The 17215-nt window shown below is 32.2% G+C and overlaps 1 protein-coding gene across 3 annotated transcripts in view; it reads left to right on the top strand.

The window, feature by feature from the left end:
- The window catches only part of Npc1a (Niemann-Pick type C-1a), a 499866-nt gene that overhangs the window by 416468 nt on the left and 66183 nt on the right, over positions 1-17215 (top strand). For all 3 annotated transcript variants that reach the window (XM_075361101.1, XM_075361091.1, XM_075361084.1), the window contains 3 exons: positions 2309-2563; positions 11571-11734; positions 16912-17021. In XM_075361101.1, coding sequence (XP_075217216.1) covers positions 2309-2563; positions 11571-11734; positions 16912-17021 — 529 coding nt within the window. The remainder of the gene's footprint in view (positions 1-2308; positions 2564-11570; positions 11735-16911; positions 17022-17215) is intronic.

Raw genomic sequence — 17215 nt, 5'->3', positions numbered from 1 at the left:
CACCCAGATTTTCAGGAAAATAGTCGACATGTGAGTTTAGGAAGTGAACCTTCAAGCTCATGGAACAACCAAAATTTTTGTACTTCTGTAGTCTGTTCTCAACAATTGATTTGAAGTTCAGATCCTTCTTATTCCCCAGAAACTTGGTTACTATGTTTTAAAAGGCTCCCCAGGCTTATTTTTCTGCAGCTTCCATTTGTTTCTCAAAATTAACATTTTTGAGAAGTTTTCTAATGTCAGGACCAGTAAAGACACCCTCTTTTAGTTTGGCGGTTGATAAGATTAGAAATTTATCACAGATGTATTTTAAACATTTTCCTTCTTTTGATAAGGCTTTGACAAATGCTTCATCAAGCCTAACTTAATATGCAGAGGTGGAAGGAGAACTTTATTCGGATCTATAAGAGCTTTTTGGAGCACATTTTTGTTTCCAGGTTTTAATAAAGCTCTTTTTGGGCCAATCTTTACTTGCCCAAAGATTTTCTCTGTTTCTGCAATTCCATTCACACAAAAGCAAGGAAACTTTGTGTATTCTCCTTGCTGTCATAGGAGAATTGATTACCGCAGATAATTCACTTATGATTGTCGTATTTAATTTTATAAAGAACAAATTCCAAATTTTCCTAAGCTTTTTTTAAATGGACAGAATGTTTGACGGGTATTGATAGATACGTATTCCCATTGTGAAGGAGGACAACTTTGAGACTTCTTTTAGATGAATCTATGAACAGTCTCCAATTGGTACTTTCATACGGAATGTTAAATCAGGTCAAAAGTCCATGTACATCACTGCAGAAGACTAATTCTCCTTTTTCCAAAGAATATGGAAGAAAATCCTTTTCTCTGTACCTGAACCAGGAAAATGAGGTGCCAGCTTCTGACAGGTTCTTCTCTTTATGCCTCAAACCAAGCAATTCTGAATTTTCTTTAGTTAGATGTAAGTCTTGAACCAAATTATTTAGTTCACATTGTTTAGTCCAAATTGTTTAGTTCAATCTGTGGTGCACAGCTATCTCTGGGTTTGTACCTCTCAATGTTATTTTCATTTAAATCATTTGTGCAACCATCTATTTCAGGTAAATTTTCTGGTGGGATTGAAACTGGTACGTCTGGACCATGAGAAGTCGGGCGTAAAGTGAATGGCATGTTTAGATGGACAATTCTTTTTTATTCTTCAAATTGAAACTGTGAACACCAGTCGTACAAACGTAACAATCATTGGAGTGATTTTTTGGCTCTTGCTACACCATTGGAACTCCAAATCTGAATGCTTCTTATTCACCCTGACCACCATCTAAATCCTTCATCACATGTCTACCAAATGTAGTGGGGTGCCCAAGTTTTGTCTTGATCTCCTATTTTCACTCCAAAATACTTATACACTTGTTGAACAAAACTTGTTAGATTTATTTTTTTCTTTCCACCATTAACTCACACAAATGTAACAAAAAGACTCTGCAGAATTTTTTGCAGCCTGTTGAAGCCATTTTGAAAATGTAAAGTTTGCTTTATGCGCTGGAAATACATTTTCACCAACAAAAATGTGTTTGACCATGGAAGACAGAAAATAACTCGATTTATGCATGCAACAGCATTGATAGTAGTTGTACATGAGTGGTGCAGATAGCTGCCAATAAGCATGTTTTACATCTTGTTAAGTCTTTTCTCAACCTATCGGTCAAGCTCTTCCACTGTCTCGTCATCTTCAACCCCCCCTCATCATACTCTTCAGACTGTTCAACTGTTTAGCTATAAGAATGTATAGTATAAACCAAAACAGTGATATATTAATTTATTATAAAAAAAAGGTATTGTCTATTTTATAGTATCTTATCTTCACAATTTTTTATACAAATTTTGAAATTTGCAATTTGCAGAAATCCTGACATGATAGAAAAAAATGAAGGTTATTTTTGGATTCAGCACAAAAAAATATAAGAAAAAATTATCAAAAGTTAAAAAACATTCCACAGTCCAAATTTTGCAGGCTTGTGTAATAACCAGATTGTTCAAAATAGTTATTTTAGATACTAATAATAATACTCTGGATTAAACTAATTTTGGATGATCTGTGCTATGATTTTTAACTAATACTGTTTAAAAATAAATAATGAAGTCAAAAAAATGCTTTGTAATATATTTTCTCAGAAAAAAATCAGTGTATTAATATTTGGAAATTATTAAAAAGTAGCTGCATATTGAAGTTAAATAGTTTCTTCTGTTAATTGTAGCAAAAATTATTCTTGTGTAATCAGGTTTGAATATAAAGTAATTATTTAAGGACTGGCATTGTACTTTTTATTTGCAGGACAATCGACTTGATCTGCTGTGTTGTATGCATGCTTCTTCAAAAATAAAGCCAGAAAACACTGATGGCGTGTTATATAATCTTTTTAAGTTTGTATATGTACCAACATTAATGAAAAGTACATCAAGAGCAGTAGTTATAGTGTTTTTCTTTGGGTGGTTGTGTTTAAGTATAGCAGTTTTGCCAAAAATTGAAATTGGATTAGATCAAGAACTTTCAATGGCTGAGGATTCTTTCGTTTTAAAATATTTTCAGGTATGTATAAAAATTGTAATAGATGTGTTGTCTTATGTAGGACATTTGGTTTACATGTCCATTTCCACTAGAAACATTCCTTAAGGAATGACTTATTGATTCATAATAATGTATAATTGAATGTAGAGTTACAGATTCAAGTTCTTGTCTTGTGAAAAATGCTGAAAAAGAAATTGTAATTAATTACTCCTTTGTTAATTTAACTTTCTTGGATAACAGTGGGGAACAAAAAAAAATTTTTTATTAGGAAGAAAAATATGTAATTCTGGTAATATTTTTCTCCTAAATTCAAATAATATATTGGTTTTTCCCCAACACACAAGGTTTCTGAGAGACAGGCGTTTATAATTTCAAACATTTTAATACTTTCTGCATTCTTAACTACACATTCAAACATTTGATTTATCTAGAAAGTAAGAAATAACAATTTTCTGCTATATTTTGCCTGTGGAGCATCCCTTTTGATGGTCCAACAATAATCTGCCAGTATATTAGGATTCCATTTGCCTTGTTGATACCTCTTTTTCATAGCTGAAATCTCCTGATGAAAGTGTTCCCTGTGCTCATCACTCAATGCGCCAAGATTTTCCGGAAAGAAATCTAGATTCGAGTGCAGGAAGTGTACTTTTAAGGACATATTAAAACCCAAATTTTTATAAGATCATTGACAATATCATGGTAATTTTCCGCCTTTCGATTTCCCAAAAAAATCTGAATAACATTTTTGAATGCTAGCTAACTGCTTTCTCTAGTGGATTCAATACTTCCTCAAACTTTTCATCATGCATTAATGATCGTATTTGTGGACCCACAAATATAACTTCTTTAATTTTTGCATCACTAATTTTAGGAAACTTCTGTTTTAAGTGCATGAAACCTCTTGGTTTCATGCACTTAAAAATTCTTCATTAATCCTAGTTTTATATGTAACAGAGATAGATACATATTTTTAGGATTACACAATGGGTCATGTTTCACACTTTTCTATTCAAGAATGAGTGATTCGCATTTAGGTCATTCTTTTCTAATGAAATGACCTACTATACCATTACACAATTTTTCTACCCCTACAGAAAAGGGATTTTCTGTCCCTACTATCTCATTCACACAAAAAACAACAGTACTTTGTGTAACCAAGCTGCAGACAAAGAATAAGTGCAGTTACCTTCATATCACCACAAATATTCCATTCATACACTGCATATTGAAGCTTTTCCAATATAAATTTAAAGTTTTCATATGTTTCTTTCATACTAGTGGAGTGAGCCACAGGTACTGATGGGAATTTATTGCCATTATGCAGAAGCTTTTAAACTAACTTTAATCAATGAACAAGCACCATTCTGTTGGGTTATGTTCATTGCAAAGTGTCTCCATAAGAGAAGAAATGTCATTACAAAACAGTAAGCCATTTTCTTCAGAAAAATAGTTTTTAAATTCAGAATGACGATTACGGTAAGTACATAACTTTGTATGCTTTTGAAAAAGATTCCATCCTTTTAGCCAGGAAACAAGCGTTTCAGACTGTTTTTTGGATAACTTTAAATCTTGTATGAGATCATTAAGATTTTATTGAGTCAGTAAATGAGGCTCAGATGAATTGCTTTGTTCAAAAGTTGTATCACCAGAATCTGTTTCTTTTTCTTCCTTACTTCCATCAGACTTTGAGCTCTTTTCATCTAATGTCACATGTTTGGGATGCTTTGGTATGGGCAATTCTTTGCAGTGAGACCACAAATTCTTTGCTTGCAATCTGCAATGAGACTCTCATTGCAGATTGCAAGTTAGGGTACACCATTTTAACCCACCGGGTTGGTCTAGTGGTTAACGCGTCTTCCCAAATCAGCTGATTTGGAAGTCGAGAGTTACAGCGTTCAAGTCCTAGTAAAGCCAGATATTTTTACATGGATTTGAATACTAGATCGTGGATACCGGTGTTCTTTGGTGGTTGGGTTTCAATTAACCACACATCTCAGGAATGGTCGAACTGAGAATGTACAAGACTACACTTCATTTACACTCATACATATCATCCTCATTCATCCTCTGAAAAATTATCTAAAACTGTAGTTACCGGAGGCTAAACAGGAAAAAGAAGAAGGGTACACCATTGTAAATTTTGATTTTGACGTAATCCCTTTAATGTTTACTAATCAGAAATAACAGTCAGAAGAGTGATCTTAGGGTTCCCTCCAAACGATTGGGATAGCAAATGGCATTTGGTGTGTGCCATTTTTCCATGCAGTGAGAAGCCTAGAGCATGATAAACAACAGATGTGTGGGGCCCAGGCCCTTGTTTGGTCCCTGACTTTACACCCAAAATAAAGTTGATAACACTTTTTTACTAATGGAGTAAGGTTTCGCCTTTGGGACTTGAGTTTCACTTCACCACATACATAATAGAAATTGTTAGGATGATTTAAACAAACACTAGGCATTTTGTAATTAATGTCTAATTAAAAGAAATAAAGTTGCAAATATATAATAAACAATAATTTAGAGACACAAAGCACTCACAATGACGTGTTTACTGGTTCACTACTATTTCACAACTGGCATCGTTCTGATGAATGTATGCTACACTAGATCACGTTTGTACATGTCTATATACGTCTGAACCTGTACAACAGTAGCAATGCTACTCTTTGAGCTAGCTCATTTGATTCCATCATATTTACACTGCTGTAGGAGCTTTTACTTGACAAAAAAATTAAAATAACAAAAAACTGTGGGTGATAGAGAAATAAATTCCGAATACATATTTGAAAACAGGATAAAAAATTGCATTAACCAGTGCATGTTGACCAGTATAATAGGAATTGTCCTTAAGTTTTAATTTGATTTACTGCTATTGACCTAAATAGATACCAAAACAAAAATCTATAAAGTTTCTAATTGGGAATCCAGAAAAATGATGTAGAATCTTTAATGTTTTAGAATCTTGTCAAGTTTATTTAATGTTTTGAATAGTTAAGGTAAAGTTGGATCTATCTTCTATCTTCTAAAACCAAACAAGAGATCAGATTACAAGAAAAAAAATGAACATCTGAATCATGGAAAATTTATATTAAAAATTTGTTTGTTGAATTTAAAAAAAATAATAGTTTTTGTTAACTGCATCTTATTCTTTTTCTGACTTTTATTAGTTGTTTTTTCTTTTATTATTAAATATAATTGACTTCAATTTTGTGCATTTTGAGATACTTTTTTCTTTCAGATCTAATACATAATAAATAGTTACATATAAAATTACTGAACGACATATTTTGATTGATTTAATGAAATATTTTTATAAATATCTGATAAATACCAATAGTGACTACTTTTTTCTTACCCAAGTTAATGTGGGTCATTTTGTTATGTCTAACATAAATGACAAAAGGTCAGTTTATCTAATTAATTTAGCAGTTATGAAATTTATTTTATCCAGCATCTGTTTTCTCAGAATAATCCTATTGCTGCAAACTAGTAAATAAAATAAATAGACGGATGCCATCTTTAGTAGTTGGAGATCTTATAACTTTTAAGAAGTATAAAATAATTTGAAGAATGGAAGTATACAAAAAAAGTTGTACAGCAACTCTGCTACTCTGAATACTAAGTTCACTCAACTATATATGTAGTTTTGATCTGAATGTTCGAATAGATTTGGACATCTCCATTGCCCCACTAATTTGGATAGGTCAGCTATACAAATGACCGCAAGACATTTAATTGTGTTTCATTTATTTCTTCAATGTTTCCTTGCTTCCAGATGTAAAACTGCCCTTTTATGGCAGCAAAAGAGTACTGTTATCACATAACAGTTTAAGAAGTATTAAATTAAAATATATTAAATGTCCCTGTTGTAAGGTAGGAGGTTTCTTTTTTAAGTGAATACTGTATGCACTTTTTTGTAAAATCTTGTTTAATAATGGTTTTTTATCTGATTAATTTTTAAAAGCAATTATTTGGTTTGTTTGAAACCAAGAAATTAACTGAAATTTTCACTTAAACTATAAAAAAAAGAGAAGATTTCCCTCAGTTTTACATCTAATTTATAGATTTTTGATAATTAAATTCTGGATTTACAACAGTGTAGTTTATCGCAATAAATAGAGTGGAGAACAGGAAGTTAAAAAGAAAATATGGTACGATAGAATGAAGAGCCTCCTCTATGAATCATGAGACCTTGCCGTTGGTGACGGGGCTTGAGTGCTCAGGGATACAGAGTAGCTGGACCGAAGGTGCAACCATATCGGAGAGGTATCTGTTGAGAGCCAGACTAAGGAATGATTCCTGAAAGAGGGCAGCAGCTCTTTCAGTAGTTGTTAGGGGCGTGAGTCAGGACGACTTAAACGGCCGTATCAACATCACTCAGTCCTCTGAGTACTGCGCAGCTGAAAGCAATGGAAAACTACAGCTGCTTTTTTTCCAAGAAAATGTGGCTCTCTGCATTTTCACATAGCAATAATGGAGGCGCCTTCCTTGGTAAAATATTCCGGAGGTAAAATAGTCCCCCGTCCGGATCTCCGGGTGGAGACTACTAAGGAAGGGGTCACCAGAAAATTAAAAAATAACATTCTACGAGTCGGAGCGTGGAATGTTAGAAGCTTAAAAAAGGTTGGTAGGCTAGAAAATTTAAAAAGGGAAATGGGTAGGACAAATGTGGATATAGTAGGAATTAGTGAGGTTCGGTGGGAAGAGGAAGGCGACTTTTGGTCAGGTGATTTTAGAGTAATTAACTCAGCGTCAAATAATGGGCAGGCAGGAGTAGGTTTCGTGATGAACAAGAAGATAGGGAGGAGAGTGGAGTATTTCAAAACGCATAGCGATAGAATCATTGTAATAAGGATAAAATCAAAACCTAAACCGACAACGATTGTTAACGTCTATATGCCTACAAGCGCCCATGATGATGATGAGGTAGAGTGTGTATACGAAGAGATTGATGAAGCAATTAAACACGTAAAAGGAGATGAAAATTTAATAATAGTTGGAGATTGGAATGCAAGCATTGGAGAAGGCAAGGAAGGAAATATAGTGGGTGAATACGGGCTGGGCAAAAGGAATGAAAGAGGGGACCGACTTATAGAGTTTTGCACGAAGTATAATTTAGTAATTGCCAACACCCAATTTAAAAATCATAATAGAAGAATATACACTTGGAAAAAGCCAGGCGATACTGCAAGGTATCAGATAGATTATATCATGGTTAAGCAAAGATTTAGAAATCAACTCGTTGACTGCAAAACTTACCCTGGAGCAGACATTGATAGCGACCATAATTTGGTGATAATGAAATGTAGATTGGGGTTTAAAAACCTGAAGAAAAGGTGTCAGATGAATTGGTGGAATTTAGAGAAGCTTTAGGAAGAGGAGGTAAAGAAGGTTTTTGAGGAGGACATCGCAAGAGGTCTGAGTAAAAAAGATAAGGTAGAAAATGTAGAAGAAGAATGGGAGAATGTTAAAAAGGAAATTCTTAAATCAGCAGAAGCAAACTTAGGCGGAATAAAGAGAACTGGTAGAAAACCTTGGGTTTCAGACGATATATTGCAGCTGATGGATGAACGTAGAAAATATAAGAATGCTAGTGATGAAGAAAGTAAAAGGAACTATCGGCAATTAAGAAATGCTATAAACAGGAAGTGCAAACTGGTGAAAGAAGAGTGGATTAAAGAAAAGTGTTCAGAAGTGGAAAGAGAAATGAACATTGGTAAAATAGACTGAGCATACAGGAAAGTTAAGGAAAATTTTGGGGTACATAAATTAAAATGTAATAATGTGTTAAACAAAGATGGTACACCAATATATAATACGAAAGGTAAAGTCGATAGATGGGTGGAATATATTGAAGAGTTATACGGAGGAAATGAATTAGAAAATGGTGTTATAGAGGAAGAAGAGGAAGTTGAGGAGGATGAAATGGGAGAAACAATACTGAGATCTGAATTTAAGAGAGCATTAAAAGATTTAAATAGCAGAAAGGCTCCTGGAATAGACGGAATACCTGTAGAATTACTGCGCAGTGCAGGTGAGGAAGCGATTGATAGATTATACAAACTGGTGTGTAATATTTATGAAAATGGGGAATTTCCATCAGACTTCAAAAAAAGTGTTATAGTTATGATACCAAAGAAAGCAGGGGCAGATAAATGTGAAGAATACAGAACAATTAGTTTAACTAGTCATGCATCAAAAATCTTAACTAGAATTTTATACAGAAGAATTGAGATGAGAGTGGAAGAAGTGTTAGGAGAAGACCAATTTGGTTTCAGGAAAAGTATAGGGACAAGGGAAGCAATTTTAGGCCTCAGATTAATAGTAGAAGGAAGATTAAAGAAAAACAAACCAACATACTTGGCGTTTATAGACCTAGAAAAGGCTTTCGATAACGTAGACTGGAATAAAATGTTCAGCATTTTAAAAAAATTAGGGTTCAAATACAGAGATAGAAGAACAATTGCTAACATGTACAGGAACCAAACAGCAACAATAACAATTGAAGAACATAAGAAAGAAAGGGAGTCCGACAAGGATGTTCCTTATCTCCGTTACTTTTTAATCTTTACATGGAACTAGCAGTTAATGATGTTAAAGAACAATTTAGATTCGGAGTAACAGTACAAGGTGAAAAGATAAAGATGCTACGATTTGCTGATGATATAGTAATTCTAGCCGAGAGTAAAAAGGATTTAGAAGAAACAATGAACGGCATAGATGAAGTCCTACGCAAAAACTATCGCATGAAAATAAACAAGAACAAAACAAAAGTAATGAAATGTAGTAGAAATAACAAAGATGGACCACTGAATGTGAAAATAGGAGGAGAAAAGATTATGGAGGTAGAAGAATTTTGTTATTTGGGAAGTAAAATTACTAAAGATGGACGAAGCAGGAGCGATATAAAATGCTGAATAGCACAAGCTAAACGAGCCTTCAGTAAGAAATATAATTTGTTTACATCAAAAATGAATTTAAATGTCAGGAAAAGATTTTTGAAAGTGTATGTTTGGAGTGTCGCTTTATATGGAAGTGAAACTTGGACAATCGGAGTATCTGAGAAGAAAAGATTAGAAGCTTTTGAAATGTGGTGCTATAGGAGAATGTTAAAAATCAGATGGGTGGATAAAGTGACAAATGAACAGGTATTGCGGCAAATAGATGAAGAAAGTAGCATTTGGAAAAATATAGTTAAAAGAAGAGACAGACTTATAGGCCACATACTAAGGCATCCTGGAATAGTCGCTTTAATATTGGAAGGACAGGTAGAAGGGAAAAATTGTGTAGGCAGGCCACGTTTGGAGTATGTAAAACAAATTGTTGGGGATGTAAGATGTAGAGGGTATACTGAAATGAAACGACTAGCACTAGATAGGGAATCTTGGAGAGCTGCATCAAACCAGTCAAATGACTGAAGACAAAAAAAAAAAAAAGAATGAAGAGAAAATTCAAGTGCTTTGGGAGAATGGATTCAGGAAAATAATCACTACAGAACAAGAAATAGAAAAGGGAGCGAACATATAAACTGTTAAGAAAATCTATAACAACAAACTCATTTCAATTAAGGCAAAAGTAAGGCATTATTGCACAGTAATGAGACCAGAAGTTTTGTACGCAATAGATACCATTCTGTGAACAACAGTATACTTATTCAAAGGATTAACAATGAGAAGAGAATACTAAGAGAAATTTTGGGACTCAAAGTGAATAAAAGGGCACAGTATAGATTGATATCCACAGAATTGTATAAAGTAGAAGGAATGGACAAAAAAGAAGATGCAGTGAGAAAAAGAAGGCTCAATTACTTTGGCCACTTATATCCATTGGATGGAGGAAGACTAGAGTTATTTTCAGCTACTTCTATAACAAAAAAAAAAAAAACCAGTGAATGGAGAGAACAATTAAGAATAGTGAAGAAATGTACACTGAAAAACAAACAGTTTTAGACAGAGAAACAGTCAAAATGTTTTAAAGGTTTTCAAGATAGTAACAATAGAAAAAGAGTGGTCTACTCAGAGAACTGAGGAAAAGATGGAAGCAGAAAGAGTTTAAATGATGAATTATTGGGAGGATGTAAGATTGTAAAGAAGAGTGAGAACAATAAGGATTGTTATTCATTCCTTAAATAGCCTAAACAAAAAAAAAGCAAATGTTTTGTAAGAATTACTGTAAGCTTCTGGTATGAATATAATCAACTATATTTTATATCATAAAAAAACTTAAATGTAAACATTCCTCTTTATGAAAAGGATATTTAGTGCCTTTTTAGTGTTTATTTGACCATGTAAATTGATTGGCCTAGATGTTAGACTCTACTTAGACCTCTAGACTGGTCACATTGACTCTGCTTTCTGCTCACTTGAATATAGTGTGAATATATTGATACATCAAGAATAGTTCTATTATCAAATACTCACCTGAGCATAGGTGACTGTTTTTACTTACTTGTACAAAGTAAAGGAAGTAAATGTGATTGTGAAAATTTCAGATTTCAACAGAAATATCCATTTTGACTATCCCTGAATCCATTTTGACTAGTTTCGGCATGATGTCTATATGAATATATCTTGCATAACTCAAAAACAATTAGCCATAGGATGTTGGAATTTTGGCTTTAAAACTGTTGTAACATCTAGTTGTGCACCTCCCCTTTTGATTGCAATCAACTGGATCAAAAGTGTCCAAAAAAGCCCAAAATTCAAAAAAACTAGATTTTGGACATTTTCTTAACTGTAGTAATAAGCTCTCATTGAGAGCTTTTGTAACACCAAACATGCTGCATAAACAGTGGTGTTTTTCCTTTGTATTTTATTTATTAAAAATGTAAGTTGTCAAAAATGTTTAACAGTAAACAAATTAAAATGAATTCTATGTGAATTGAATTTGATTTTTATTATGCAGAAGAATAAACAACATTTAATTATTAAATTAGTAATAATAAAAATTGAGAATTTATTTTCAGGAATATTCCTTTTTGTTAAAAATGATTAATTAGTTTTGGATTTTGCCATTTTTTCTCTTTTAGTTTATAAAGAAGTATCTGTCAATTGGACCTCCTGTATATTTTGTAGTTACAAGTGGATTAAACATGTCTGATAGTGGGGTTCAAAATTTGATTTGTGGAGGCCAGCTTTGTAGTACAGATTCTCTAACTGCTCAGATTTATTCTGCATCTAAACAGTCCAACAGGTAAAGAAGCGTGGTTTTTTAATACTTCTTTTTATATTACTTAATAGCTTACTTGTGAATTATTAATATCATTTATATTTTTCATTTCTTTTATTATGTATTTAAAATGATATTTCTGTATATTGCTTGGGGTGTTCGATAAGCCCACGCAAAAATAAAAAGAACATAAATTTTTTTTATTACGCAGAATAATCTCCTTTCAAATCTATACACTTACTCTAATAGCGTACAAGTTTTTCATTCTCTTCCATATAAGTATGATTTATCCAAATCTTCAAAATAGGCAGTGTTTCAGCAATCATTTCATGTAAATCTCTTTGAAGCAAGCCACTTCTTACTTAGAAACAGATAATTGTCCAAAGGTCTTATGCTCAGCAAATCGTGATGTGGAAGAATTTTGCAGTAATCTCAGAAAAGTGAAGTTAAATTGGTGGATTGTCTTGATAAAAAAGAACCTTTTTTTTCTAATATGATCATGTTTTTCTTATTTCCTCATTTAGGCGATCCAGCAAATTTGCATAGTTTTGTCCAGTTATATTACCTTTTCCAAAAAATCAATGAAGCTTATGCCACAAACATTCCAAAAAACCATGTTCATCAGTGCTTTCCTGCTAATAGAATGTTTTTTACCTTCTTTGGAAAAACTTCCCTTACTGAACCCACCGTTTTGACTGTTCCTGTGATTTAGGTTGGTAGAGATTTTTCAAATTCATCAGTTGTTATGATATTGTCCAAAAACTCCTTTTAATGATAAAACAGTTCCATGCACAGTGCTTAGAAATGTTTACTTGTTCACGTTTTCCATTAGTTGTGAGGAAATGTGGCATCCATCTTATTTTGCTCATTTGTAAGTAATTCTGTAAAATAAGATGCACCCTTTCATGTGGGATGTCTGTTGTCTTAAAAATCTCTAGCACTTTCAACTTTGTATTCTCCATCATCTTATCATAGAAATTTTTGTATTCTCTGCGCTGTAACTACATCAAGCCAGATGGAATGTTTACCATTGTTTGTGCTCTTATAACCACTTTAAAAATTACCAAACCACTTATAATTCTAATCTATGAGCTGGCTCACCATGATATTAATCCAGCTTGGTTTTAATTTTCTGTGGGCTCTTGTCTTTTAAAAAGTAATGTTTGGTCATACATGAAATTTTCTTTCATTCAATTTTCACAAATTCCAATACTTAATTACTCACACAACTGCCAATAAATCAATTATGAATGTATATGATTAAAACTTGGCGTATGCTTCTAACAGATAAGCTGGAAATTAAGAATGGCTCCAACAATGTACTATGATTGCCTTCTTTTGACTTTTAACAGACTTATCAAACACCGCTTGTAGTGTCTTAAAAGTTTTAAATCTATTCTAAAAAAATTATTCAGATTTGTGAATGAATTTAGTGGAAATAGAAAGATGCTAGCTGCTGTTGATAGGTATAAAAGTTGTTAACATGGTGTTATATAAGGTTATCACTGTCCACACAACTGTGCAAGAATGAATAAACAGATCTCTCCTTTATTGTTCAGCGTACAACTCTTAACAAAGGCAGTATATGAATGTATATCAAAATAAAGGGCAAGCCCAGTAATTTCCTTGATCATTCTCCCTCTTTCTCTCACAATCTCATGTTACTACCATGCAAGTGGTAATACTGTACTCTGGCTTCTTAAATGTCAATCCCTTTATTAAGTAGACAAAAAGAAAGGATATAAAATACGTATTTCTATAGGCGAAGAAAGAACAAGATTTATATGAATTATCTTTGTCTGATTTGTAGAAAAAACACAAAAACCTCCATTTACAATAATTTTGTAATGGGTACAGCTAATAACATAACTTACCCTCTATAGAAATATTTATTTCTTATCCTCTATTGAAATAAGTATTTCTGTAGAGAGAGGGTAGGTTAGGTTATTATTTATACCCATTACAGAATTATTGTAAATGGAGGTTTTGTGTTTTTTCTGTAATTCAGAAAAAGGAAGTTCATATATATAATGTCCTTTCTTCATCCATATTCTTTCTGAAATTTGATATTTTTTCTTGAGATTTAATATTACTATATTTAGTTGTTTCTTGATGCTTCTTCAAAAGGTTATAATATTCATTGCAGAATTCACTGTAAATTTAATACTGTATTAAGTTTCTGCTTAAGAAAATAAAAGTAATGTTATTGATTTTGTATTATAACTTGTAATGTGCTATTAACAACATTTCTTCTTCAAATTAATTTATAGAAGTAAACATTCCATAAATAAATTATTATTCTTCTCTTATATAATCGTATTACACAATATTGAATTTATTAAACTCTTATCTTGATGCTTTTTACTAGTAAAATCTGGCAAAATGTTGCTAAATTTTCTTAGAATACAATATGTCTATAATTTGAAATTTACCCCTCTTTCAATAAAAAAATTAAAATTATTTTTACTTAAAAAATTGTTCTATTTCTATTTTCTAAGGGCAATAATGTATTAATCCCTAGTCTTTTCTTAAGGTTTGAAATCTGTTTTCTTCCTATCAATATCTCATTAAGAAAAATTGTATGAGAAGCTGTTTGTTAGTGAATGTGATAGAAAGCTTGGTGAATGGAAGGAAAGGAAGAGATTTCAAATAATGGATATGGCATTATGGAAAAGGAAAACTATGCTGAAACAAAGAAGCTAGTAAAGGATAGAACAAACTGGAGAGCTGCAGCCATGACAGGACCTTCTCTAATGACCGAACATTATGAATGAATAAATAAAATGAATGAATTAAAAGAAAAACAATCAAACTGATATGATAAAACAATAAAATGTTTTAATAAATTATAATTTGTAAACTAATTAATTTTTGGAAATCTTTTTACAATTTTATTTTCATTGGTATTAGTTTGATTTTAATTGTTTTTTTTTTTTATAAATATCAATAAATAAAATATTTTATTTAGGTTACAATGACTGCAATTATATTGATTTTATCAGAAATGCTTAGTATGCTATTTCATAAATATTAAAATGGAACTGATCTAGTATTTCCCTGGAAGGATCAAGGGAGATCATTAGAAAACTTGATTAGACCAGCATTACAAAATTACGAGTAAAAAAAATTATAAAATATAAAAATTATAAATAAAAAAGATAAGTGGTTATATAGTCTGTGTTAAATTAAAGTAGATGTAATAACAACATAGGCTATAACCACCTAATAACTGTTTTGTGAAATTAAGTGATGCATTTGTAAAGATAACAAATAAATAAAATTGGTTTAGAATATAATTTTCGTAAAGTTTTGATCTCATTTTACAAATATGTCAAAAATGGCTAGTTAATGAAGGCAGTACTTCATTGCATGGTAAAGTGAAAATTCAGTTTTTAAGTTTCAAAATGCATAGAAAAAATTGAGAATTTCAGGGTTACAGATAGCAAGATACAGAAATGTATCACATGTTTATATATGATAGCTACATAAATAAATGATACAGATACAGAAATACCTAAAAAGTGAAAAGATTGTTTATTAATTTATGTAACTGGGTTGAGGATTATTATCTTAATCCATTAATGTAATTCATAAAAGGTAGGACAATGGTAGTTAAATTTTATGATTTATTGAAATCAATAATGGAATGTGGTGATAATGTTTTTTGAATCTAAAATATCATAAATTAAATTTTATAATAATTGTAATATAATGTACAAGGAGCAAAGTTTTCAAATATGATGGAATAGATCACTGGCAATTAAAAGTTAGTGCATGTTTAGACAGATCCCAACCTACACTGTAGCCATGTGTAGGTGATCCCAACCTACACATGGCTACAGTGTAGGTTAGGATCACCTGTAGTAACTTTTCTTAATGACATTTACTTTCTGGCTGTGTTAGTGAAAAGATTTATTGATCTCATTGTTAAAAACTGATTTTGCAGGCAATGTTGCTAAGTTAAGTGTTGATCAGTGTTCAGTGAAAATAACTCTTTTGCTTGGAGAGGATTGTTCTCATTGTATAGCTATATTTAAAAAGCAAATTTTGGCCCTGAGGACACTTCAAGGACAGGTCGACTGTCTATGTCTGTGTCAGAGAGAAATATTGCTGCAGTATGAAGATTGTTTGATACAGACAGGGGTGTGACCTACCACTAAATAGAGATTGCCACCTTGGACAATGCACCAGCTGTTCTTACTATTCTGCAAAATCACCTTCAAGTTAGAAAGTTTTGTACCCTGCATAACTTGACCGATGATCAGATGGCATCTTGTTACATAATGCCATGAAATGCTGAAAACGTTTGAAAGTGGGATATTTCCACATGTGAACAGTATTGTGATAGGTGATGAAACTTGGCTGTACTATTATGATGTCCTGACCAAGGCTCAGAACAAAGTGTGGGTGTTTGAAGATGAGGAGATCCCGTGATTGTTTGAAAATCCAGATTAGTGAAGAAGAGAATGGTGGTCATATTTTTTAGTGTGAGAGGAGTTTTAGAGCGAGTTGTGTTGGAACTCAGAAGACAATTACAGAGAAGGGTTGTACTTAGGAATTACTACCTAAGATTGTCAAAAATCTCAAGAAGCTACCTCCAAACTCAAGGATGTACAAGTGATTACTTCACCATGATAATGCCCCAATGCACAGTTCCAAAGTTTGTTCTGAGTATTTGATTGACCACCACTGGAATAAAACTGTTACAGCATCTTCTCTGCAGTCCTGATCTCACTTCATGTAATTTTGTACTGTTCCCCAGGTGAAAAAAACACTGAAAGGGAGCATTTTGTAAGTGATGATGTCCTCCTAAAGACTTGGAACAATGAGTGCCCAAATATCAGATGAAACATGGTAGGGTTTCTTTGACTGGTCTTGAGGGACGAGAAGTGTGTAATGTGTGGTGGAGATTACATTAAACAATTATAAAAAATGAAGTCATATTGAAAAACTTCCCTAACACATGTATCTTTATTTCATCTAAAGTCTAAGCATGAAATACTGAATCCACATTTTTATTTGTGAAGGAAAATAATTAAAATCCAAAATTTATAATTATTAATGGTTACTAATATACATACTAGAGTATCTAGCAGTAATATATACCTTTATAAGGCTTATTTGCTTGCCTTGTTATGCAATTACAGTTTTCATCACATTCATGTTTACACATAAAAACTTTTGAAAACAAATATTTTCAGAACTCTTATTGGACGTCCTCCTTCATCATGGCTCGATGATTATTTTGACTGGTCTACATCACCATCTTGTTGCTTTGTTGAAACTAATGGAACATTTTGTCCAAATCTAAGTAAGTCCTTTTTTTAATACTTGTATATTATTTTAATTTTCTTAGAAGTCAGTTACTGTGCAATTTCTCACTCATAATTTTTTGGAATTAAGTATTTTGGTTTAGTTTATAAGTACTTGATACTAGTTTATCAGTAGCTGATCAGTCAGCTTAAATTAAATTAGCTTCAGATTACAGTTGATAATAAAGGTGAC

The sequence above is a fragment of the Lycorma delicatula genome, chromosome 1 (genome assembly GCF_047948215.1).
Source record: "Lycorma delicatula isolate Av1 chromosome 1, ASM4794821v1, whole genome shotgun sequence".
Lineage (NCBI taxonomy): Eukaryota > Metazoa > Arthropoda > Insecta > Hemiptera > Fulgoridae > Lycorma > Lycorma delicatula.
This window is presented reverse-complemented; position numbering and strand designations above follow the sequence as displayed.